We start from the raw sequence: 26,979 nt of genomic DNA, 5'->3' as shown, positions 1-26,979 counted from the left end.
CACTTTACACTGACAAACTTAGAACAGTTCACAGAAGCAGTTAAAACTGTTTGCAGCATTTAGCACGGCCACAGGAGCCAAAATCCTTTAGCGCCCCCTAGTGCCTCTGATGCATATTTACAATCAAGGCTCCAACTCTAGAACTTTTCAGTTCCCTCTTCTTTGTGGACGCTCTGTGCTGCAACCAGCTTCTCTTATACAAATGGACTCACTTCCTGAAACACATGCATCTTATTTAACAGCACCGTGACAACATGCAGACAGTCTGATTCACGGTGTGTGTCTGAGTGTAGAGTAGGTGTGGTCCTGCTCCCTGCTGGCTGGATGGGGGCTCTGGTAGGTGGAGTCCTCACAGGTGGAGCCTGGAGAAAAGTGCTCATAGAGAACCTCCTGGAAATGAAATGACATGAGAGCTGAAACACAGCAGCAGCAGCAGTGAGGTGTGAAACAGAAACATGCAGCAGGCTGGAGTTAAAGGAAGTCACCTCCGTCCTGATGTGCTCTGAGCTTCTCCTCCTGTTCAAACCTGAAAGAAAAGACACAGCAGTGTTTCATCAGCTACACCTGCTCATCATCCAGAGGGAGAGAGAGGAGGCTGCATCCTGCACAGTCCAGCAAAGCCTTCACTTTACTGTCAACAGCTCTGTGGACTGTGGGAGGAGCCAGGTCAGCTGGATCCTCCTGCTCTGAGGACTCTCTCTGCTTCACCTCATCTTTATTAAGACGTAGCTGGAGGGAAACTCACAGACAGAGTGCTCTGACTTCTTTATGTAGACGATCAGCAGAACAGCAGCCAGCAGCAGAACCAGCAGAACCACAGCACCAACTACAACCACAGGCCAGAAGAGGACTGGAGAGAGAAACAAGGAAACATTCAAGAATTCAATCTGACCAATAATTTATACATGCAACAATCCTGTGTAACCTGTGGATCTCTGCGTTGTGTGTATGAGGGCTACGTGACACACACTCGTGGACAGACTCTTTTTTTCTGACAGCAACAAAGAACAATAAGATTAAGATTAAGATTAAGATTATAATAATAATAATGCAGTTAGCTGCCCGCTGCAGCTCCTGAACACACAAACACAGGGAGACAGGGATTAGCTCAACTCAGCGCCACATTGTAGCTAGCAGCTAACACCGTCCAAAACACCACATCTGAGTCTGGACCCTTACAGAACACCTTCCTGTTTCAGAGAATGCAAAGTCACATCCAGCTGTGACGTCTGCTCCTCCTTGATGGACACACAACACAACAAACACACACACACACACAGGTGTGTAACATGTACCTTTCCTTTTAGCTGGTTCTTCATTCATACTGGTTTCAGAGGTGGAGGATGAAGGTGAAGATGAGGAGCGTCCTGAATGTTGTGTTGTTGCTGCTGCTGATGGGAGAAATGTTGATGTTGGAAAAGGGTTCAGAGTGGAGGACGGTTCTGAAGTGGTTGGAGCTGTCAGCAATGAAAGAGTCAGTCATCAAAGTGTGAAAGACAGAACAGTGTTAGCATTGATTATTGTGTGTTTATCAGAAGTGATGGAACAAGGAGTTCAATATTCAGACTGATGGAACTCTGTGTGAGGTCATCAGAGCAGAGAGACATTACAGAGACATGAAGGAACAGTTTCAGCACAAACTCACCTTCTGTCACAACGATCTTAAAATCCTGGTACGAATCCGGTAAAACTGTTCTTTCTAAACCACAGCTGTACTGTCCTGAGTCTGATTTTTGCAGCTTTGTGATGCTCACATACAGAAAATCAGATGATAGGACACTATTTTTTTTATATCGAACACTGTATCTGCCGCTCTGAGCTGTGTCTTTTGTTGTGTCAATGAGAATGTTTCCTTTTTCACATCGTCCCTTACAGAACAACCTCCTCCTTCCAGAGTAAAGAAAGTCACATCTAACTGTGATGTCTCCTCCTTCTTGTCCTGTATGAGTTTTTGCACTGACTCGTCCAGTGTTTCCATCCTGCAGAGCTGCTGAAGACAAACAAACAAACAAACAGTTACTATCTTCCTGTTAAGACTCTGCAGTCTGATGATGTCACTTCCTGTTTTACATTTACACATCATCAATGTCATTTAGGTCTAATTCTGTCAAACAGAAATACGACTTATTGTTGCTGTTTGTAACATTCATGTTCTCGAGTGAGTCTCAGTGAGTTTGTTCCTGTGTGAAACAGCAGAGTGTAAATGTGTGTTCTCCTTCTACTGTCTAAAGGTTACATGATGCCACTGAACTGTGATCAACAGCTTTCATCAACTGTGCTCTGCTGTTCCTCTTTACCAGGGGTGGGAGATGCTGAAAATGTTAGTTTTGATCCGATAAGTAAACACAGGGCCAGTATTGCCGATACCTTTAGGTTGAAATGTCATGATCATAGAATCATTTCTTTCTCCTTGAATTAGTTGATCTTGATTAGGAGAATAATAATACACAACAAACATTTGTTAAGTAAATCTTGCTGAGATTCAGCCACCTCTACTCTTTACATCACTGTGAAAAACAAATGTTTTCAAACTTTAAAAATGTGCTGTACTGTAGACATCAGAAGGGACGTGGATAAAATGTAAACAAACCAAGAGACAAAAAAGTTCAACGTGCTGCAACGCTTACTGCTCATCTAAAGGTCTGATTAAATAATCAAATATGAATAAACATGAGTATAAATGAAGTGAATGTACTCACTGAGGAGGAAGCAGCAGATCAAAGTGTGGCAGACGTTCATGTCGAAGCTCTCTGACGGTTCAACTCTTCTTTAATGTAACATCAGGAAGTCGTGACTTCTCCTAAAGATGTGCTCGCTTCTTTGAACACGCCTCCAGAGTACACTTCTTTAGAGCAGACGTTTTTACAAACAGGCATGAAGTGTGTACCCTGCATGCAGCCCACAGACAGGTGGGATAGGCTCCGCCCTCCCACAGGAAACTGATGAAGATGAAGTCAGGCAGCTCTCAGTCCCATCAGTGGACAGCAGCTTGGATCCGGTCCAGACACATGCTGTAAGGATCTGTTTTTAGGTGGATTAAACTAAAGCAGCCATTCAGACCCACAGATGTTTGACCCACAGTTGACGTAATGTTTGACGACCATGACCACTGGTGACTATACATGTAGTGTTTAATGTAAGCTTTAGCACAAACAAAGCAGCAGCACAATGATCATTCCATCATTGAAACCTATCAGCTAATCTATCTCACTAGTTTCCTGCTGGGTTTGGGCAGGTTGGAGAGTCCTTGATGATGTAGGAAGAGGACAGCCTCCTCCCTGTGAGAAAGAAGTGTTCCTGGTGCTCCACAGCTGGATGTTACCCAAATCTGTTTCTTTGTCTCAGTGGAGTCTGTGAAAACTGCACCGTGCTACAACAGGGGGGAACAAACAGAGTCCTCATTTGCTCGATGACCCCCTTGGTCTTAGGAACAATGGGCCTCATATGAACGCATTTTCTCTTATCTTGTTTATGGAATTGTTTTCTTATCTTTGCATTTTCTCCAGGTATTTTTACAAGTGGTCACGAGCACTCACATGTTTTAAATGTTAGGAACAGTTACACACTATTAATGTTTTTCCAGTCTACATCTGCTTCCAAGTCTGGATCTATATTTGAGTCGTGCACATGCAGAGGGCTGCACTTCTAGTCTCCCTCTCCTTTGTCCCTGCTTCAGACCTAAACCTGTCTTTTTACGGTTTTTAGTGGGCGTCACATATGCTAACCACAAACAATCCAAAATACAAGAGAGATTCAAGAGAATGTTGCTGCATGAGGGCCAATGACTTTCCTGCTGTTCTACCGTGAGGCAGACCTCTTCCAGCTACTCATCATTTTTATCTGATAAGCACATCATCATTCTAACTCTAGTACTTTTCAGTTCCCTCTTCTTTGTGGACGCTCTGTGCTGCAACCAGCTTCTCTAAATACAAATATAACTCACTTCCTGAAACACATGCATCTTATTTAACAGCACAGTGACAACATGCAGACAGTCTGATTCACGGTGTGTGTCTGAGTGTAGAGTAGGTGTGGTCCTGCTCCCTGCTGGCTGGATGGAGGCTCTGGTAGGTGGAGTCCTCACAGGTGGAGCCTGGAGAACAGTTCTCATAGAGAACCTCCTGGAAATGAAATGACATGAGAGCTGAAACACAGCAGCAGCAGCAGTGAGGTGTGAAACAGAAACATGCAGCAGGCTGGAGTTAAAGGAAGTCACCTCCGTCCTGATGTGCTCTGAGCTTCTCCTCCTGTTCAAACCTGAAAGAAAAGACACAGCAGTGTTTCATCAGCTACACCTGCTCATCATCCAGAGGGAGAGAGAGGAGGCTGCATCCTGCACAGTCCAGCAAAGCCTTCACTTTACTGTCAACAGCTCTGTGGACTGTGGGAGGAGCCAGGTCAGCTGGATCCTCCTGCTCTGAGGACTCTCTCTGCTTCACCTCATCTTTATTAAGACGTAGCTGGAGGGAAACTCACAGACAAGAGTGCTCTGACTTCTTTATGTAGACGATCAGCAGAACAGCAGCCAGCAGCAGAACCAGCAGAACCACAGCACCAACTACAACCACAGGCCAGAAGAGGACTGGAGAGAGAAACAAGGAAACATTCAAGAATTCAATCTGACCAATAATTTATACATGCAACAATCCTGTGTAACCTGTGGATCTCTGCGTTGTGTGTATGAGGGCTACGTGACACACACTCGTGGACAGACTCTTTTTTTCTGACAGCAACAAAGAACAATAAGATTAAGATTAAGATTAAGATTATAATAATAATAATGCAGTTAGCTGCCCGCTGCAGCTCCTGAACACACAAACACAGGGAGACAGGGATTAGCTCAACTCAGCGCCACATTGTAGCTAGCAGCTAACACCGTCCAAAACACCACATCTGAGTCTGGACCCTTACAGAACACCTTCCTGTTTCAGAGAATGCAAAGTCACATCCAGCTGTGACGTCTGCTCCTCCTTGATGGACACACAACACAACAAACACACACACAGGTGTGTAACATGTACCTTTCCTTTTAGCTGGTTCTTCATTCATACTGGTTTCAGAGGTGGAGGATGAAGGTGAAGATGAGGAGCGTCCTGAATGTTGTGTTGTTGCTGCTGCTGATGGGAGAAATGTTGATGTTGGAAAAGGGTTCAGAGTGGAGGACGGTTCTGAAGTGGTTGGAGCTGTCAGCAATGAAAGAGTCAGTCATCAAAGTGTGAAAGACAGAACAGTGTTAGCATTGATTATTGTGTGTTTATCAGAAGTGATGGAACAAGGAGTTCAATATTCAGACTGATGGAACTCTGTGTGAGGTCATCAGAGCAGAGAGACATTACAGAGACATGAAGGAACAGTTTCAGCACAAACTCACCTTCTGTCACAACGATCTTAAAATCCTGGTACGAATCCGGTAAAACTGTTCTTTCTAAACCACAGCTGTACTGTCCTGAGTCTGATTTTTGCAGCTTTGTGATGCTCACATACAGAAAATCAGATGATAGGACACTATTTTTTTTATATCGAACACTGTATCTGCCGCTCTGAGCTGTGTCTTTTGTTGTGTCAATGAGAATGTTTCCTTTTTCACATCGTCCCTTACAGAACAACCTCCTCCTTCCAGAGTAAAGAAAGTCACATCTAACTGTGATGTCTCCTCCTTCTTGTCCTGTATGAGTTTTTGCACTGACTCGTCCAGTGTTTCCATCCTGCAGAGCTGCTGAAGACAAACAAACAAACAAACAGTTACTATCTTCCTGTTAAGACTCTGCAGTCTGATGATGTCACTTCCTGTTTTACATTTACACATCATCAATGTCATTTAGGTCTAATTCTGTCAAACAGAAATACGACTTATTGTTGCTGTTTGTAACATTCATGTTCTCGAGTGAGTCTCAGTGAGTTTGTTCCTGTGTGAAACAGCAGAGTGTAAATGTGTGTTCTCCTTCTACTGTCTAAAGGTTACATAATGCCACTGAACTGTGATCAACAGCTTTCATCAACTGTGCTCTGCTGTTCCTCTTTACCAGGGGTGGGAGATGCTGAAAATGTTAGTTTTGATCCGATAAGTAAACACAGGGCCAGTATTGCCGATACCTTTAGGTTGAAATGTCATGATCATAGAATCATTTCTTTCTCCTTGAATTAGTTGATCTTGATTAGGAGAATAATAATACACAACAAACATTTGTTAAGTAAATCTTGCTGAGATTCAGCCACCTCTACTCTTTACATCACTGTGAAAAACAAATGTTTTCAAACTTTAAAAATGTGCTGTACTGTAGACATCAGAAGGGACGTGGATAAAATGTAAACAAACCAAGAGACAAAAAAGTTCAACGTGCTGCAACGCTTACTGCTCATCTAAAGGTCTGATTAAATAATCAAATATGAATAAACATGAGTATAAATGAAGTGAATGTACTCACTGAGGAGGAAGCAGCAGATCAAAGTGTGGCAGACGTTCATGTCGAAGCTCTCTGACGGTTCAACTCTTCTTTAATGTAACATCAGGAAGTCGTGACTTCTCCTAAAGATGTGCTCGCTTCTTTGAACACGCCTCCAGAGTACACTTCTTTAGAGCAGACGTTTTTACAAACAGGCATGAAGTGTGTACCCTGCATGCAGCCCACAGACAGGTGGGATAGGCTCCGCCCTCCCACAGGAAACTGATGAAGATGAAGTCAGGCAGCTCTCAGTCCCATCAGTGGACAGCAGCTTGGATCCGGTCCAGACACATGCTGTAAGGATCTGTTTTTAGGTGGATTAAACTAAAGCAGCCATTCAGACCCACAGATGTTTGACCCACAGTTGACGTAATGTTTGACGACCATGACCACTGGTGACTATACATGTAGTGTTTAATGTAAGCTTTAGCACAAACAAAGCAGCAGCACAATGATCATTCCATCATTGAAACCTATCAGCTAATCTATCTCACTAGTTTCCTGCTGGGTTTGGGCAGGTTGGAGAGTCCTTGATGATGTAGGAAGAGGACAGCCTCCTCCCTGTGAGAAAGAAGTGTTCCTGGTGCTCCACAGCTGGATGTTACCCAAATCTGTTTCTTTGTCTCAGTGGAGTCTGTGAAAACTGCACCGTGCTACAACAGGGGGGAACAAACAGAGTCCTCATTTGCTCGATGACCCCCTTGGTCTTAGGAACAATGGGCCTCATATGAACGCATTTTCTCTTATCTTGTTTATGGAATTGTTTTCTTATCTTTGCATTTTCTCCAGGTATTTTTACAAGTGGTCACGAGCACTCACATGTTTTAAATGTTAGGAACAGTTACACACTATTAATGTTTTTCCAGTCTACATCTGCTTCCAAGTCTGGATCTATATTTGAGTCGTGCACATGCAGAGGGCTGCACTTCTAGTCTCCCTCTCCTTTGTCCCTGCTTCAGACCTAAACCTGTCTTTTTACGGTTTTTAGTGGGCGTCACATATGCTAACCACAAACAATCCAAAATACAAGAGAGATTCAAGAGAATGTTGCTGCATGAGGGCCAATGACTTTCCTGCTGTTCTACCGTGAGGCAGACCTCTTCCAGCTACTCATCATTTTTATCTGATAAGCACATCATCATTCTAACTCTAGTACTTTTCAGTTCCCTCTTCTTTGTGGACGCTCTGTGCTGCAACCAGCTTCTCTAAATACAAATATAACTCACTTCCTGAAACACATGCATCTTATTTAACAGCACAGTGACAACATGCAGACAGTCTGATTCACGGTGTGTGTCTGAGTGTAGAGTAGGTGTGGTCCTGCTCCCTGCTGGCTGGATGGAGGCTCTGGTAGGTGGAGTCCTCACAGGTGGAGCCTGGAGAACAGTTCTCATAGAGAACCTCCTGGAAATGAAATGACATGAGAGCTGAAACACAGCAGCAGCAGCAGTGAGGTGTGAAACAGAAACATGCAGCAGGCTGGAGTTAAAGGAAGTCACCTCCGTCCTGATGTGCTCTGAGCTTCTCCTCCTGTTCAAACCTGAAAGAAAAGACACAGCAGTGTTTCATCAGCTACACCTGCTCATCATCCAGAGGGAGAGAGAGGAGGCTGCATCCTGCACAGTCCAGCAAAGCCTTCACTTTACTGTCAACAGCTCTGTGGACTGTGGGAGGAGCCAGGTCAGCTGGATCCTCCTGCTCTGAGGACTCTCTCTGCTTCACCTCATCTTTATTAAGACGTAGCTGGAGGGAAACTCACAGACAAGAGTGCTCTGACTTCTTTATGTAGACGATCAGCAGAACAGCAGCCAGCAGCAGAACCAGCAGAACCACAGCACCAACTACAACCACAGGCCAGAAGAGGACTGGAGAGAGAAACAAGGAAACATTCAAGAATTCAATCTGACCAATAATTTATACATGCAACTATAAATGTAACAAATGTGTATGAGGGCTACGTGACACACACTCGTGGACAGACTTGTTTATTCTGACAGCAACAAAGAACAATAATGCAGTTAGCTGCCCGCTGCAGCTCCTGAACACACAAACGCAGGGAGACGGGGATTAGCTCAACTCAGCGCCACATTGTAGCTAGCAGCTAACACCGTCCAAAACACCACATCTGAGTCTGGACCCTTACAGAACACCTTCCTGTTTCAGAGAATGCAAAGTCACATCCAGCTGTGATGTCTGCTCCTCCTTGATGGACATAACACAATTGATGTTGTTGCTGCTGCTGATGGGAGAAATGTTGATGTTGGAAAAGGGTTCAGAGTGGAGGACGGTTCTGAAGTGGTTGGAGCTGTCAGCAATGAAAGAGTAAGTCATCAAAGTGTGAAAGACAGAACAGTGTTAGCATTGATTATTGTGTGTTTATCAGAAGTGATGGAACAATGAGTTCAATATTCAGACTGATGGAACTCTGTGTGAGGTCATCAGAGCAGAGAGACATTACAGAGACATGAAGGAACAGTTTCAGCACAAACTCACCTTCTGTCACAACGATCTCAAAATCCTGGTACAAATCTGGTATGAGTCCTGGTCTTCCTAAACCACACCTGTACTGTCCTGAGTCTGATTTTTTCAGCTTTGTGATGCTCACATACAGAAAATCAGATGATAGGAAACTATTTTTTTTATATCGAACACTGTATCTGCCGCTCTGAGCTGTGTCTTCTCTTGTGTCAATGAGAATGTTTCCTTCTTCACATGGTCCCTTACAGAACAACTTCCTCTTTCCAGGGAAACCAAATTCAAATCCAACTGTGATGTCTCCTCTTCTTGTCCTGTATGAACTTTTGCACTGACTCGTCCAGTGTTTCCATCCTGCAGAGCTGCTGAAGACAAACAAACAAACAAACAAACAGTTACTATCTTCTGTTAGACTCTGCAGTCTGATGATGTCACTTCCTGTTTTACATTTCACATCATCAATGTCATTCAGGTCTAATTCTGTCAAACAGAAATACGACTTATTGTTGCTGTTTGTAACATTCATGTTCTCGTGCCCCTCCATGGACCGCCACCTTACTGTGGTGGAGGGGTTTGAGTGCCCAGATGATCCTAGGAGCTATGTTGTCGGGGGCTTAATGCCCCCAGCAGGGTCTCCCAAGGCAAACAGGTCCTGGGTGATGGGCCAGACTAAGAGCGTTCCAAAAAACCCCCTTATGAGGCAAATAAAATCAAGGACCGTGACGTCGCCCGGTATGGCGCAGCCGGGGCCCCACCCTGGAGCCAGGCCCGGGGTTGGGGCTCGAATGCGAGCGCCTGGTGGCCGGGCCTTTCCCCACGGGGCCCGGCCGGGCTTAGCCCGAAGGAGCGACGTGGGGCCGACCTCCCATGGGCCCACCACCGGTGGGAGGAACCGTAAGGGGCCGGTGCAGAGTGGATTGGGTGGCAGTCGAAGGCGGGGGCCTCGGCGACCTGATCACCGGACACAGAAACTGGCTCTGGGGACATGGAATGTCACCTCGCTGGGGGGGAAGGAGCCTGAGCTTGTGCGGGAGGCCGAGCGGTACCGACTAGATATAGTCGGGCTCGCCTCCACGCACAGCTTGGGTTCTGGAACTCAACTCCTTGAGAGGGGTTGGACTCTCTTCTATTCTGGAGTTGCCCATGGTGAGAGGCGGCGGGCTGGTGTGGGCTTGCTTATAGCCCCACAGCTTAGCTGCCATGTGTTGGAGTTTTCCCCAGTATGTGAGAGGGTCGCCTCCCTGCGCCTCCGGGTTGGGGAGAGGTCTCTCACTGTGGTTTCGGCGTATGCGCCGAACAGCAGTGTAGAGTACTTGACCTTCTTACAGTCTCTGGGAGGGGTGCTGGATGGCACCCCAACCGGGGACTCTGTCATCTTGCTGGGAGACTTCAACGCCCACGTGGGCAGTGACAGTAACACCTGGAGAGGCGTGATTGGGAGGAACGGCCTCCCCGATCTGAACCCGAGTGGTGTTTTGTTATTGGACTTCTGTGCTGGGCATGGTTTGTCCATAACGAACACCATGTTCGAGCACAAGGTTGTCCATCGGTGCACCTGGCACCAGGACACCCTAGGCCGGAGGTCAATGATCGATTTTGTAATCGTGTCAGCTGACCTTCGACCTTGTGTTTTGGACACTCGGGTGAAGAGAGGGGCTGAGCTGTCAACTGATCACTACCTGGTGGTGAGTTGGATCCGTTGGCGGGGGAAGAGGCTGGACGGCCCGGCAGGCCCAAACGTACTGTGCGGGTCTGCTGGGAGCGTTTGGCCGAACCCTCCACTAGGGAGATCTTCAACTCCCACCTCCGGGAGAGCTTCACCCAGATTCCGAGGGAGGCTGGAGACATTGAGTCGGAGTGGACTATGTTTTCCACCTCCATTGTCGATGCAGCTGTCCGAAGCTGCGGCCGCAAGGCCTCTGGTGCCTGTCGTGGCGGCAATCCCCGGACCCGGTGGTGGACACCGGAGGTCAGGGATGCCGTCAAGCTGAAGAAGGACTCAATCCCACCAACACGCCTTCCATTATGGAAGCGGAGGCTGATGACTCAGTGGTGGACTCGTTCATCACCTGTGCTGAAGTTGCCGAGGTAGTCAAAAAGCTCCCTGGCAGCAAGGCACCGGGGGTGGATGAGATTCGCCCTGGGTACCTTAAGTCTCTGGATGTTGTGGGGCTGTCCTGGTTGACACGCCTCTGCAACATCGCGTGGCAATCGGGGGCAGTGCCGCTGGACTGGCAGACCGGGGTGGTGGTCCCTCTTTTTAAAAAGGGGGAGCGGAGGGTGTGCTCCAACTACAGGGGGATCACACTCCTCAGCCTCCCTGGGAAAGTCTACGCCAGGGTACTGGAGAGGAGAATTAGGCCTATAGTCGAACCTCGGATTAAGGAGGAGCAATGTGGTTTTCGTCCTGGCCGCGGAACACTGGACCAGCTCTATACCCTCCGCAGGGTGCTGGAGGGTTCATGGGAGTTCGCCCAACCAGTCCACATGTGTTTTGTGGACTTGGAGAAGGCGTTCGACCGTGTCCCTCGCGGAGCAGGAGTTTGGTTCGCATTGCCGGCAGTAAGTCAGACCTGTTCCCAGTGCATGTTGGACTCCGGCAGGGCTGCCCTTTGTCACCGGTTCTGTTCATAATTTTTATGGACAGAATTTCTAGGCGCAGTGAGGGACCGGAGGGGATCTGGTTCGGGAACCATAGGATTTCATCTCTGCTTTTTGCAGATGATGTTGTCCTGTTGGCTTCATCGAGCCGGGACCTCCAGTGTGCACTGGGACGGTTTGCAGCCGAGTGTGAAGCGGCTGGGATGAGAATCAGCACCTCCAAGTCTGAGGCCATGGTTCTCGACCGGAAAAAGGTAGTTTGTCCTCTCTGGGTCGGAGGACAGTTCCTGCCCCAAGTGGAGGAGTTTGTGTATCTCGGGGTCTCGTTCACGAGTGAGGGGAAAATGGAGCGGGAGATTGACAGACGGATCGGTGCAGCTTCTGCAGTAATGCGGTCGCTGTACCGGTCTGTTGTGGTGAAGAAGGAGCTGAGCCGGAAGGCGAAGCTCTCGATTAATCTATCTACGTTCCTACCCTCACCTATGGTCATGAGCTTTGGGTAGTGACCGAAAGAATGAGATCGCGAATACAGGCGGCCGAAATGAGTTTCCTTCGAAGGGTGGCTGGGCGCTCCCTTAGAGATAGGGTGAGAAGCTCAGTCACCCGAGAGGAGCTCGGAGTAGAGCCGCTGCTCCTCTACATCGAGAGGAGCCAGCTCAGGTGGCTCGGGCATCTGGTTCGGATGCCTCCTGGACGCCTCCCTGGAGAGGTGTTCCGGGCATGTCCCACTGGGAGGAGGCCCCGGGGAAGACCCAGGACGCGGTGGAGAGACTATGTCTCTTGGCTGGCCTGGGAACGCCTCGGGATTCCCCCAGAGGAGCTGGAGGAAGTGTCTGGTGAGAGGGAAGTCTGGGTGTCCCTGCTTAGACTGCTGCCCCCGTGACCCATCCCCGGATAAGCGGTAGAAGATGGATGGATGTTCTCGTGTGAGTCTCAGTGAGTTTGTTCCTGTGTGAAACAGCAGAGTGTAAATGTGTGTTCTTCTTCTACTGTCTAAAGGTTACATGATGACTCTGAACTGTGGTCAACAGCTTTCATCAACTGTGCTCTGCTGTTCCTCTTTACCAGGGGTGGGCGATGCTGAAAATTTTAGTTTTGATCCGATAACAAGTAAACACAGGGCCAGTATTACTGACACCTTTAGGTTGAAATTTCATGATCATAGAATCATTTTTTTCCCTTTAAATTAGTTGATTGTGATGTGCTAAAAATGTGCTGTACTGTAGACATCAGAAGGGACGTGGATAAAATGTAAACAAATAAACAGCCAAGAGACAAAAGAGTTCAACGTGCTGCAACACTTACTGCTCTTCTAAAGGTCTGATTAAATAATCAAATATGAATGAAAAGAGTATAAATGAAGTGAATGTACTCACTGAGGAGGAAGCAGCAGATCAAAGTGTGGCAGACGTTCATGTCGAAGCTCTCTGACGGTTTAACGCTGAAACTTCTTTAATATAAAAATCAGGAAGTCTGACTGACCCCTTTGAATCTGCCTCCAGAGTACACTTCTTTAGAGCAGACATTCTTACAAAGATACGTGAAGTGTGTACCCTGCATGCACTAAACTAAAACAGCTATTCAGACCTACAGATGTTTGACACAAATAACCTAATGTTTTACAACTATGACTACTGCTGACTACACACACTTTTTTTACTTTCAAATCGCACACTGTTGTCCTTGTATATCATATCATTTCATACCAAATTGCACAATCCGATTCAGACTATATGTATACCTGCATTACCAATTTTTACCGTTGAAGGTATATGTTTATTTTTTGGTTTGCTTGAGTTTCTGTATTTTGCTGCTGCAACAGTGAAATTTCCCAGCTTTGGATTATTAAAGTATTTTCTATTCTCTATTCTAACATATGCAGCTACCGGCTGATGTCCAGTGCTGTTTTGACGAGTATTTGGATGATTTAAAAACTATTCTAGTATTCTACGATTCAGCTCGTCTTCAGGTGATGAGCGTCCATGTTATTAGAGGCGTGGCTTTGGGGTGAGCTCCAAGAGAAAGGGGCATGTGTTTACTTTCCAAATCTGGCTGACTCATTGAGTTTTCAAAACCTCCTACCCGACCTTTAAGTCGTAGTTTCCATTACATTTAAAACTTTACACTTTGTTTCAAAAACAACAAACTAATACCGTCCTCAAGAGCATTCCTCTACAGGCAAAACCTGTTTGCAGCGTTTGGCACAGCCACAGGAGACAAAAAACTTTAGCACCCCCTAGTGCCTCTGACGCATATTTACAATCAAGCATATACACATGGCTCTAACTCGAGGATTTTTCAGTTCCCTCTTCTTTGTGGACACTCTGTGCTGCAAATGTAACTCACTTCCTGAAACACATGCATCTTATTTAACAGCACAGTGAAGCTGAAATGGCTCCTTGGTTCTTTCAGTCATTTTCTGATAAAGGTTTAGTGTTTAGGTGGTATATTTACCTGGACCTGTAGGTGGCGTCTGTCTGCTGCTCACTGAGGAGACTGAACGGACTGGTTTTTGCAGTGGGTGGAGCTTCATCCTGATGTTACTGTCTGTTTGACAGGATTCAACGACTCAAACTGTTTCAATATGGAACCGTTTAATGTTCAGATGAAACTTTCCTGCTCTCTCACAATCCTTGTACTTCACTGACTCCTCACAGTTTAACGCCGAATCGTAAAAGTCAGGAACCCATCACTCCTTTTAAACATGCTGCCGGACTGCTCTCTGAAACAGTGACCTCCTTTGTAATGAGCTGACAAACAAGCCGTCTGAAGTCAGGACAGAACTGTGTCAGTAAAGAAAGCAAAGTAGTTGAATATTTAGTCATATTCTCGTCATAAAAAGCAGGTATTTATTGAACTTTGATTACAGCAATCATGTATTGATAGAGCGGAGACACTCTCAGAGAAACTCTCTTCTAATGAACCATCACCAGGAGCTGCAGTTTCTACATTCAGAAAGATCAACAGCCACGTTTTGGAGGAAGGGAGGAGGAGGAGGCTGTATGATGATGACAGCAGCAGCATGTTTGTTTTTTCTGATCATGTGTTTAATTCAGGTCATGTCTAACAAATTTAGGTGTAACCCTTTCCACCCCGGCTCGTGTTTATAGCACACACACTAAAGCAGCTCCCTTCTTTACTAATAAACTACAAATGATGGTGGAAAGAGACAATCCATTGAAAACACATGTCTAAGCTGCTGTATGATCCCCTGGGCATGCACAGGTTAAATACCCAATGATAAATAAAGGCTGTCCAGGCAGCGGCGCTAGAAGCATCAATACACACACACTCATTCACGTTTAGCAGTTAAACCTCGTATTTTGCATGTTAACATAAAAACACTCCAACATAAATGAAACAAGCCAACAGAGAACGTTATGACCCGGGTCAATGAAGTTTGAGTGTACTGTCTGCTCTCTGTAGTTCAAGTGTAAGCTAGCTTGCTTTGTAGTCCGTTGGCCCGTCGGAGCTCAATAAACAGAATTGGAAACCTTGCTTAGTGAATCTTTGAGTTCCTACCACCTCGTAGCCGTCCTCCTGCAGCAGTTCAACCGTACGACCGTCCAGCAGCGTCTTCTACGCTGGCAGCAGCGCAGTCCTGTCCTCCAGCCCTCCAAGCACCTCGGGTCCTCTGGCGGGTGGAAGGCAGCTAGCGGGAGGTTAGCTATTTAGCTAGCAGCTGTCTGCGTCTCCCTCTCTCTGGAAAACCGTCTGGGAAAGAAAAGTCTTCCACGGGTGGAACAAACGGTCCGCATCGTCGCTACACAGGCGGAGGTAATTAACAAAAGTCTCATTAAGTTTTGACCGGTGAAAGAAAAAGAACGCTTCAACGCCATAGGCGCTCCTGCTCCTCTCGCGCCATTTTTCATTCTCCTTCTCTCTCGCTTCTCCCGTGCACGAGAGCTCGCTCCTCCCGCGAGACCACAGGAAGTCACGTCATCAGTTAACTCTTTTTTTATTAAAAGTCTAATTTCAAAATAATAAAACTCAAATAATAATATAATTAACTGAAAAGACAACTCTCCAAAAGAGACGCATATTCCCATGAATTTAAATTACTAAATGAAATTAAATAAACCGATATGGATCAGGTTGTTACATAAGGTTTGTTCTTTTAAATTGAATTTGTATCTAACATTTATATAATTTAGTATTTTACTATTTTGTATAATTTATTTTGTTGCCAAGGAAAAACATCTGAAAAATAGACTACTCCAAAATAATTATAAACAAATAAATAAAATACTAAAATTGTACAAAATGTAAATTTCTTCTGCTCTTTTCTGTTGTTAAAATGTGACCGCATCTTGTTTTTGTGACTGCACACAGAAATTCACTCGTTGATTTTTGTTAATTTTTATTGCAGTGATTGGAGGGTGAGACTCACACGGGTCATGGTTCCCTCTTCATGCTCTGTGATTACAACACATTCATAGATCTGCACGCAGATTTACTTTTGTATTTTCCAACATCATCAAAAGTGAAACTAATCTTGATATTTTGAATGATGTGTTTTGGTCTGAAGCTACAATCTTACATCAGACTACATTCCACTGCTAGCTCACTGCCTAACACAGATATCCCTGTCTTCTGACCAATAGAGATCCCAGTTCCCAATATCTTTCCCTCAAAACCCTGCGCACCGATGCCCACACCGGTTTTCACTCCCAGACCAGCTTTAACATGCACTGGACCAGCCCTGGCTGAAGCACTGCCCACTTCTGCATCCGCAAAGGCACTTGCGCCAAGTACTGAAGCTTGGGCTCCTGCGGCGGCGTTGGGCCCTTTTGCCTCAGCCTCACAAACACTCCACTCAGCCTGAGCTCGGCCGACTCCTACAGCAACATGCGCTTCAGCCTTGGGCACGCGTTCCATTGCTTTATTCTTAAACCCTGGTGTTGCAGATGCCTTAACTTCTTTGTAGGTACCAGAAGAAGAAGCAGAACCGGGGCGGTCAAAGGTGTCGATCATGTAGAGCACATTATGATCAGCTGTTCATGAAAATAAGAAAACAAAGAGATACAAACAGACTTGAGATGTCATAAAGGGGGGAATGATCATTTTAAGATGCTCTGAGGACAAACAGCATCGTTCCGTCCACTGAGATCTGGTTTCACTCAGTCACTCAGACATTTTGTCCTACCTTTTAACCCCTTCATGACTTCCTGTTCAGTCTGTGTGAATGAGAGGACATGAAGGGATTGAAAAAGAGTTGAGATGTTAAAGTGTCTTGGCACTTGTCACATTTAAATTGTTTTAAAAACTTTTATTTGGTTTAGCATCATGATCCTATGATCAGACTGTGAAGGAAAAGAAAACAGGTAGACCTACCTCAAGTTCTCCGAAAACGTCCACTCCTTTCTAATGAGCTGACAAACGAGCTGTCTGAAGTCTGGACAGAGCAACGTTTCAGTAAATAGAAAGCAAAAGTAGAAAGCGTTTTATTGTGCAGGGGTTGCAGCCCACTTGAGTCACCACTTAATCACTGATGGACATCACTTCCTGGACTGACTGCACTGTAATGGGCAGAAAGAACAGGAGGCATAGAAATGCATATTCAAAAGTGATATCATTATGCTGACCATTGGTCGAAATATATCTGCAGTGGGACGAGATGTTGTACAATTGGTTAGTAAACATCTGCAGTATGATGATGTTTGGAAAATAGGTTGTCTTAGCAAAAAGGACTATAAAAGGTTGAGTACGTAAACTCAACCCGGGATTTCTACACCGGACGAGGACTGTGCTGCGTGCGGACCAAGCCTAACCCTCTGCAGTGCTATTTTGGCTTTAAAAAGTTCTGTCTGTACTCTTGGACGCTTCTTTGTTCTGAGTCAAGAACAGAGAAGAAAGACATCTTGGACTGAAACAGGAGACGTGTGAACACACACACACTTCTCCGTGACGGGTCCCCGGACCGACTTCGGTGCGGCAGTGACTGATCGGGTGTGGCCGCCCTGGCCCCGCGGCTCACTCAACAAGGATTTTTGGACTTTTCCACCCCTCATCATTCAGCCGGCTCATAAGTATTCTAATTTGAATGATTTTCTACAGATTTGATGTTATTGAGAGATGATTGATGATTTTGATCGGTTTTATTGAGTTTTTTGCAATTTTAAATGATTTTTTGGATTTTTTGGATTTTTAAGAATTACTCGATTTGAATTTAAGAGCTGTTGCGTTGCTTAAACTGCTGAACCTGCATACAAAATAAATATTTTAAAAATTCAGAATTCTCCTGTTTTCCCTAGTGATAGTACACCACAGTCTCATGGAAGTAAAACTCTAGGTAATGACTTTTTTGATGTGTTCCAACATCTAGCTCTAGCGGTCACACTGGTTTTTGAGAGTCCACTACCATTTATGTCCTTAGGGCTTATTTTCCTAGCCATTAAACTTTAACCTGGCACGTACCAAGTGCACAGATCCATTAGGGTTAAGCCACCACAACTGATGGGGCCCTCCACCGGTCCCGGCTGCGGGTAAAGCCTCCCTGCGTGGTTGCATCGGTGCGAGGGAGGAAGCAGGGCAGACGTCAGGATTAACGGTGGTTAGAAGCCAGGCGACTTACCCCGCCCTCAGCTTAAGTAGTGTGTTTTTAGAATTCATGCTAGGGTAATACCCTTCTGACTAAGGCACCAGGACCCCATGTAGACGGAGAGCTGATGATTATTTCCCGGGATCTAACAACTTATAAACTCCTGAGTTTTATTACGTTTCTCTCTGTCTGTCTTTCAAACTTGCAGCTTTAATTTCAGGATCTGTTTTGTCTCTGATATAATATTGTTGCTCACAAACATCTGAACACACAACAGCAAACATCTGTACAGATTTACGTCACATGGCGCCTCCAAGCTGCTGCTGTATGGCTCCCTCTGTGTTGTCCCCCTCTCTCTGTATTTTTCCCTCCCTCACATCCACGTCATGTCGAAAGGGAAAATGAAAGAACAGCTCTGTACTAGAAACTACTGACAGTGATAATCAGAGTGACCCTGGCATGGACACAGAGGAGGAGGCCTTCTGACGTGTCCTGGATAAAATGTAAAGAAATAAACAGAGTTCAACATGCTGCAACACTTGCTGCTCATCTAAAGGTCTGATTAAATAATCAAATATGAATGAATATGAGTATAAATGAAGTGAATGTACTCACTGAGGAGGAAGCAGCAGATCAAAGTGTGTCAGACGTTCATGTTGAAGCTCTCTGACAGTTCAACTCTGAAACTTGGTCCTTCTTTGGTGTAAAAATAAAGGTCCACTCTTTTGTAATGAGCTGACAAGCGAGCTGTCTGAAGTCTTGACAGAGCACAGTGTGTGTTACAGTGTATAATGCCTGTGTCTGCAAAATGGAAGCATGGGTCGAGGCAGCTGCAAGCCAATGTGGTGATAAGTAACTCTTTATAAGGAAAATACCTGAGAAATTCCCTCCTTGATTTTTGTTCAGTTTTATTGCAGCGATCAGAGGGTGAGACTCACACAGTTAGTGGTTTCCTCTTCATGCTCTGTGATTACAACACATTCATAAATCATCATCAAAAGTGAAAAATAATCTTCATATTTTGAATGATGTGTTTTGGTCTGAAGCTACAATCTTACATCAGACTACACACGTCCACTCCTAACTCACTGCCAAACACAGATATCTCTGTCTTTGCACCAATAGAGAACCCAGTTCCCAGTATCCTTCCCTCAAAACCCTGTGCGCCAATGCCAATGCCGGTTTTCACTCCCAGACCAGCTTTAACATGCACTGGACCAGCCCTGGCTGAAGCGCTGGCCACTTCTGCCTCCACAAAGGCACTGGCGCCAAGTACTGAAGCTTGGGCTACTGCGGAGATGTTGGGCCCTTTTGCCTCAGCCTCACAAACACTACACTTAGCCCGAGCTCGGCCGACTCCTACAGCAGCATATGCTACAGCCTTGGGCACACGTTCCATTGGTTTATCCTTAATCCCTGGTGTTGCAAAGGCTTTAGCTTCAGCGTAGGTACCAGAAGAAGATTCTGATTCTGAATCTGAAGAATCAGAACCCGGGCGGTCAAAGGTGTTGAATAAGTAGAGCACATCTTCAGCAACTGTTCATGAAAATAAGAAAACAGAGAAAGAACAAAAGAGATTCAAACAGACTTGAGATGTCATGACTTCTTCATTTTAAGATGCTCTGAGGACAAACAGCATCGTTCCGTCCACTGAGATCTGGTTTCACTCAGTCACTCAGACATTTTGTCCTACCTTTTAACCACTGCACGGTTTCCTGTTCAGTCTGTGTGAATGAGAGGACATGAAGGGATTGAAGAGTTGAGATGTTAAAGTGTCTTGGCACTTGTCACGTTTAAATGTTTTAAAAACTTTTATTTGGTTTACCATCACGATCTTCTGATCAGACTGTGAAGGAAAAGAAAACAGCAGCAGATTAGGCTGATCATCTCTGGCTTCCAACTATTTATCATGTGATTCTGAATTTTAACAGAAACAAAAAGGGAAAGGTAGACCTACCTCAAGTTCTCCGAAAACGTCCCCTCGCTGTCTGAAGTCTGGACAGAGCAACGTTTCAGTAAAGGAAAGGAAAGCATTGTATTGTGCAGGGGTTGCAGCCCACTTGAGTCACCACTTCCTGCAACTTCTGAAGGGTGAAAGAATTTTCAACAGGCAACCTATTACCACGTAGCCTGGGTATTAATAACGATAAGTGTTTATTTTGTGGGATGTTTTGTGATCACAGAAATCAGTCGGTGAAAGTATTAAGATGTGTCCGTTTTTATTGTGTATCATATAATCACTCTCAAGGGGGGAGAGTCCCGCCGCCTTTCCTTCCTGTTTCCTTCGTTTTTTTCAGACAACTGTTTCTGTAACCTAGCATTAGCATTAAATAGTTAATTTGAGACCAACTTTGTCTGCTCTTTTTTTCTTATAACTAACTCGGGGGAATTTCAAGGGATTCACCTCATCACTTCCTGGACTGACTGCACTGTAATGGGCAGAAGGAACAGGAGGAAGTCATTCGTGTTTCAGATTTACTCACAGTAGAAAGAATGTGCTGGTACCGTGATGAATAATAACTATGGCCCATGATGTGAAGCAGGTATTTATTGGTCTGTGGTCCTGATGCGTTCAGCGAGTCTACAAGCTGTAAATCATTAGGCTGTCACTGGACTTTAGTATCATAATAGTAACAATAGTCATGAAAATGATCTGTAGAATAAGCAGGCGCGCCCATGTACAGCTACTCTTCTCTGTCCCACGGTCAGTGTGTTTCTGTCAGCTAACTCTTCATCCAGGCATCATGTACAGTAACAATCATGCTGTACAGAAGCCTGTGAGCACACACACCAACTGTACCAAGGAGAACTCCCTCTGCACTGGTTTGATAGCTCTGTATCAGAAACAAAACATTTCTCTCTCTCTCTCTGTTAAAACTTGCAGCTTTACTTTCAGGATCTGTTTGGTCTCTAATATAATATTGTTGACACAAACATCACGTGTCTGAATGAGAAAGAAGCTGTGATTCTGCTCACAAGCTGCTGCTGTGTGGCTCCCTCTGTGTTGTCCCCCTCTCTTGTCAACTGTTTGAGGAAGTGTACATTTCTTGTTCATGCACTTCCTCCCTCACATCCACGTCATGTCGAAAGGGAAAATGAAAGAACAGCTCTGTACTAGAAACTACTGACAGTGATAATCAGAGTGAACCAGGCATGGACACAGAGGAGGAGGCCTTCTGACCCCCACATCCCTCACATACACACACACTATAAAGGTTAGGGAGAGCTCCCTGCAAACAAGCAAATATCTCAATACAGAAAACACATAAATTCCCCTCAGTATACGACCCACGGTGGTCTTCATTGCTTCATCCTTCTGTGCCTGATTAATGAATGACGACAACAGCTGTCAGGGAGCAAACAGAGCTGGAAGTATGATCAGAGTGAGCGTGGCTCCATGAAGCTGCACAGTGACAACATGCAGACAGTCTGATTCACGGTGTGTGTCTGAGTGTAGAGTAGGTGTGGTCCTGCTCCCTGCTGGCTGGATGGAGGCTCTGGTAGGTGGAGTCCTCACAGTTGGAGCCTGGAGAACAGTTCTCATAGAGAACCTCCTGGAAATGAAATGACATGAGAGCTGAAACACAGCAGCAGCAGCAGTGAGGTGTGAAACAGAAACATGCAGCAGGCTGGAGTTAAAGGAAGTCACCTCCGTCCTGATGTGCTCTGAGCTTCTCCTCCTGTTCAAACCTGAAAGAAAAGACACAGCAGTGTTTCATCAGCTACACCTGCTCATCATCCAGAGGGAGAGAGAGGAGGCTGCATCCTGCACAGTCCAGCAAAGCCTTCACTTTACTGTCAACAGCTCTGTGGACTGTGGGAGGAGCCAGGTCAGCTGGATCCTCCTGCTCTGAGGACTCTCTCTGCTTCACCTCATCTTTATTAATACGTAGCTGGAGGGAAACTCACAGACAGAGTGCTCTGACTTCTTTATGTAGACGATCAGCAGAACAGCAGCCAGCAGCAGAACCAGCAGAACCACAGCACCAACTACAACCACAGGCCAGAAGAGGACTGGAGAGAGAAACAAGGAAACATTCAAGAATTCAATCTGACCAATAATTTATAAATGCTGTTCAAATATAAATTCATATCACATAGAAAAATGTTGAAGCATGATGAGAGTCAACATACCTGAACCTGCGTAGAGAAGATTGAAGCAAGGCGTCTGGACTTGTAGAGTTTTCTAGAAGACGTTTCGCTGCTCATCCAAGCAGCTTCATCAGTTCTAACTCCGTTTGGTGGGGAAACATGGTTTATATGTGGTTACAGACCTATGTGGGTGGGTCTGGGTAAAACTTAAAAAACTTACAAACAATAGCACTAAATGTTTCCATACTTACCTGTGATGTTCTGGCTGAGGAGTCATCAAATGAGACCAACTCCTGACACCACTGGTAGGTGACACACCACATCACATTCACAACTCGCAGGACTTTGTGAACAAGGTGGAGAAGATCCAAATGGACCCAGATGACACCATGGTCTCATTTGATGTCACCTCCTTGTTCACCTGCATCCCTACATCAGAAGCCACAGAGATGGATAGAGATATTGTGGCCAACCTCTACATGGAAGAAGTGGAGAGAAGAGCCCTGAGTTCCTATCCTGGAACCACCCCCACCCACTGGTTTAGATATGTGGATGACACCTGGGTCAAAGTCAAGACCAACGAAGTGGAACGGTTCACAGAACACATCAACGCAGTGGATAACAACATCAAGTTCACTCGCGAGGACACCAAGGACAACAATCTGGCCTTCTTGGACTGCACAGTACATATTGAGGAGGACAGGAGCCTCAATGTGGAAGTGTACAGGAAACCCACACACACGGACCAGTACCTGTTGTTTGATTCACACCACCCACTGGAACACAAACTGGGAGTCATCAGGACCCTGCAGCACAGAGCACAAACTGTACCCACCAGCTCAGAGGGGAAGAAGAAGGAGCAACACCACATCAGGAAGGCCCTGCAAACCTGTGGCTACCTGGACTCATCAAAGCCACAAAAACAAGACCCCCCAACAACAAGAAGAAGGACAACACCAGGCGGAGAAAGAACATCTCCATTCCATATGTGTCAGGAGTATCAGAGAAACTCCGCAGGATCTTCAACAACCATGACATCCCGGTCCATTTCAAACCTATGACAACACTGAGACAGAGACTGGTTCACCTGAAGGATAAGATTCCCAGGGACACAGCAATGTGATATATGCAGTCCAGTGCAGTGAGGAATGCTCTGATCTGTACATTGGAGAAACTAAACAACCACTCCACAGAAGAATGGCTCAGCACAGGAGAGCCACCTCCTCAGGACAAGACTGAGCTGTTCACCTCCACCTCAAAGACAGAGGACACTCCTTTGAGGACAACAACGTTCACATTTTAGACAGGGAGGAAAGGTGGTATGAAAGAGGAGTCAAGGAAGCCATCTATGTTAAGCTGGAAAAACCTTCCCTTAACAGAGGTGGTGGCCTCAGACATCATCTTTCTACCACATACAATGCAGTGATTCCATCCATTCCAGGAAGTTTGCACAGACTCACAGTAAGAACAAAGGGCTGTCAACCAGTCCCCCTCCGGTTTCATAGTCGTTAGCCAGTCGGACACACCTGGCCCAGTCAGCCAGAACATCACAGGTAAGTATGGAAACATTTAGTGCTATTGTTTGTAAGTTTTTTAAGTTTTACCCAGACCCACCCACATAGGTCTGTAACCACATATAAACCATGTTTCCCCACCAAACAGTTAGAACTGATGAAGCTGCTTGGATGAGCAGCGAAACGTCTTCTAGAAAACTCTACAAGTCCAGACGCCTTGCTTCAATCTTCTCTACGTATGATGACCTGGATGACTGAGAATCTTCATCAACATACCTGAACCTGCAGGTGGCATCAGAGGCTGCTTTGTGGATTCAGAGGATGATGATGCTGAGGCTCTTCCTGTGGAGGAAGGTGATGCTGATTGTAGTATCTCAGTGGAAGGAACGATGTGATTGAAGTTTGGCTCTGAAGGGGCTGAAACATTAAAAGAAATCAGTGCTGAGCAGCTTTTAATAAAACTACAAATCCTGCATGAAGCAGGAGGTGACTTCTTAACATTCAGGAGAAACAGAGTCCCAGATGAAGATTATTTGAGAACTGATGAAGAGGAGCAGCTGTCAGAGAGCAGAGGAACTTTCTACAGAGACATGAAGGAAGAGTTTCAGCACAAACTCACCTTCTGTCACAACGATCTCAAAATCCTGGTACGAATCTGGAAAAGTAGACGTTCTTTCCAATAAACCACAGCTGTACTGTCCTGAGTCTGATGTTTGCAGCTTTGTGATGCTCACATACAGAAAATCAGCTGATCCGACACCAGTGTTTTTATACTGAACACTGTATCTGTCTCTCTGAGCTGTGTCTTCTCTTGTGTCAATGAGAATGTTTCCTTCTTCACATGGTCCCTTACAGAACAACTTCCTCTTTCCAGAGAAAGCAAAGTCACATCCAACTGTGATGTCTCCTCCTTCTCGTGCTGTATGAACTTTTGCACTGACTCGTCCAGTGTTTCCATCCTGCAGAGCTGCTGAAGACAAACAAACAAACAAACAGTTACGGTCTTCCTGTCAGACTTCCTGCTTTATATTACACAACCAGTGGGATTCAGCTCTAATTCTGTCAAACTTTTAAAACAAGAGAAAACCTGATTTCACTACATTTTATCAAATATCAGTTTTTTTGGTGTAACATTTGTTTTTTTGTGAGTCTCAGTGTGTTAGTCACTGTGTGAAACAGCAGAAATGGATCAAATGTTTTCAAACTTTAAGAATGTGCTGTACTGTAGACATCAGAAGGGACGTGGATAAAATGTAAAGAAATAAACCAAGAAACAAAAGAGTTCAACGTGCTGCAACACTTACTGCTCATCTAAAGGTCTGATTAAATAATCAAATATGAATAAACATGAGTATAAATGAAGTGAATGTACTCACTGAGGAGGAAGCAGCAGATCAAAGTGTGGCAGACGTTCATGTTGAAGCTCTCTGACGGTTCAACTCTTCTTTAATGTAACATCAGGAAGTCGTGACTTCTCCTGAAGAAGTGATGAGTTTCAACACACCTCCTCATCACACTAGAAATAGAAGTTCTCAGAAACAAGATAACATCACTGTTAATATATGGTGTCAGTACAATTTGTGACCTCCTTGTGCAACATTAACAGCAACTAAAGGTCCTTTCACAGCTCGGAGGAATTTTAGCTCCTTCTCCTGTGCAGAATCTGAGATGATGAACTTCCAAATCATTTTAGTCACAATGTCAAAACTAGGGATGTCCCGATCCGATCACGTGATCGGAAATCGGGCCCGATTACGTGATTTCAGACTCGATCGGAATCGGACATTACCTCCCGATCAGGACTCGGATATATATTTATCAGGGCTGTCAAAGTTAATACCTTCTGTGCAGGGTGGCTCTGTGTCTTGTAGTGTAGAGGTATGACAGCTGCTTTTGGCGCGAGAGGTCCTGGGTTCGAGACTTCAATGCTGCGTGTGTGAAATCTCCCAGTGTGGCGGTAGCGCGACACACACACACAGACACACACACACAGGTTTTGCTGCAATGAGTGCCTTTATAGAGAGTCCGGAAAGTATCGGATCGGGACTCGGTATCGGCAGATACTCAAAATCAAATGACTCAGACTCGGACTCGAGGGTAAAAAAACCTGATCGGGACATCCCTAGTCAAAACATTTGTTTCTGTTTTGCTGCTCACTGACAGATCAAAGCTGCAAAGTCACACAAGACAACACCTCTGATGATGCTGATGTTAGAAAAAGCAGAAGAGTCAAGTTCGGCTCTGAAATGTTAAAACAAATCAGGGTGAGGCACTATTAATGTCACTGTAACAATCCTGCATGAATCAGGAAGTATAAATAACATCCAGGAGAAACAGTGTGACGGATGGAGATTAAACCAGCTCTACACCCTCCGTGGGGTGCTGGAGAGTTCATTGCAGTTCGCCCATCCTGTTTCGGACACCTCCCTGGGGAGGCATCCCACTGGGAGGAGACCCTTGGGGAGATCCAGGACGAGGTGGAGAGTCTCTCAGCTGGCCTGGGAACGCCTCGGGATCCCCCAGATGAGCTGGAAGAATTGTCCAGTGAGAGGGAAGTCTGGGTGTCCCTGCTTAGACTGCTGCCCCCACAACCAAGCCCCGGATAAGTGGTGATGGATGGATGGATGGATGGATGGATGGATGGATGGATGGATGGATGGATTGATGGATGGATGGATGGATGGATGGGTGGATGGATGGGTCGATGGATGGATGGATGGATGGATGGATGGATGGATTGATGGATGGATGGATGGATGGATGGATGGATGGATGGATGGGTGGATGGATGGGTGGGTGGATGGATGGATGGATGGATGGGTGGATGGGTGGATGGATGGATGGATGGAACATTTGCAACACAAGTTCTTTCCAAAGATATCCTCACACACCTCCCCACCCATACACATAACACACACACGCCTTTCAGTTACATTGAGGATCCTTTTTAATGTTTTGTTGATTCTCAAAACATGGTTTAAAGGGGGCAAACATATACATATATACATACAGTGTATTACTAATGGACATGTATGAAGTATGCAGTGACATCTAGTGGTAAGGATGCAGATTGCAACCAACTAAACCTCTTTCTCCAGGGGTGCTCAATACATCGATAGGATCGACATATCTCCTGTAATGTTTTTGATGTTAGTTCAGCCTTATGGAGCTGCAAAGATCTTTCATATGACACCCCACTCCTGATTAGCGGCATCATTGTGCGTTTGTACATATGTAGGAGGCTAATTGATCGGAGGAGTGAGAGCTCTTACCATTAAAGGTAGGGTAGGAGACTTTGAAAACTCAGTGAGAG

At 45.5% G+C, this 26,979-nt stretch overlaps 1 protein-coding gene across 8 annotated transcripts; it reads right to left on the bottom strand.

Moving 5' to 3' along the window:
• Positions 1-101: 101 nt before the first annotated feature.
• LOC114438064 (uncharacterized) lies at positions 102-25,106 on the bottom strand. Of its 8 annotated transcripts, none has more exons than XM_028409118.1 (12): positions 8,203-8,376; positions 7,943-7,983; positions 6,426-7,847; positions 5,372-5,716; positions 5,022-5,183; positions 4,477-4,582; positions 4,217-4,257; positions 2,700-4,121; positions 1,646-1,990; positions 1,296-1,457; positions 746-850; positions 102-526 (listed from the first exon to the last, which is right to left on the bottom strand). In XM_028409118.1, the coding sequence occupies exons 8-12, from the start codon at positions 2,737-2,739 to the stop codon at positions 195-197; spliced, it is 984 nt and encodes a 327-aa protein (XP_028264919.1). In that variant the 5' UTR covers positions 2,740-4,121; positions 4,217-4,257; positions 4,477-4,582; positions 5,022-5,183; positions 5,372-5,716; positions 6,426-7,847; positions 7,943-7,983; positions 8,203-8,376; the 3' UTR covers positions 102-194. The 8 variants fall into 8 exon arrangements, with proteins under 8 accessions (XP_028264919.1, XP_028264923.1, XP_028264920.1 ...); XM_028409122.1 differs by having other exon boundaries at positions 1,646-1,987; XM_028409119.1 differs by having other exon boundaries at positions 5,372-5,713.
• Between the last annotated feature and the right edge of the window lie 1,873 nt (positions 25,107-26,979).

The sequence above is a fragment of the Parambassis ranga genome, chromosome 7, assembly GCF_900634625.1.
Source record: "Parambassis ranga chromosome 7, fParRan2.1, whole genome shotgun sequence".
Classification (NCBI taxonomy): domain Eukaryota; kingdom Metazoa; phylum Chordata; class Actinopteri; family Ambassidae; genus Parambassis; species Parambassis ranga.
Note: the sequence above shows the minus strand (reverse complement) of the source record. Positions and strands in the feature narration are given on the sequence as shown.

Excerpts from the sequence above, each read along its gene's own strand:
- LOC114438064 (XM_028409120.1), bottom strand. The coding sequence starts at position 2,739 with ATGAACGTCTGCCACACTTTGATCTGCTGCTTCCTCCTCA. Across the intron at positions 1,991-2,699 it reads GATCTGCTGCTTCCTCCTCA|CAGCTCTGCAGGATGGAAAC; the intron begins GTGAGTACATTC and ends GTTTGTCTTCAG. Across the intron at positions 527-745 it reads GAAGTCAGAGCACTCTGTCT|GTTTGAACAGGAGGAGAAGC; the intron begins GTGAGTTTCCCT and ends CTTTTCTTTCAG.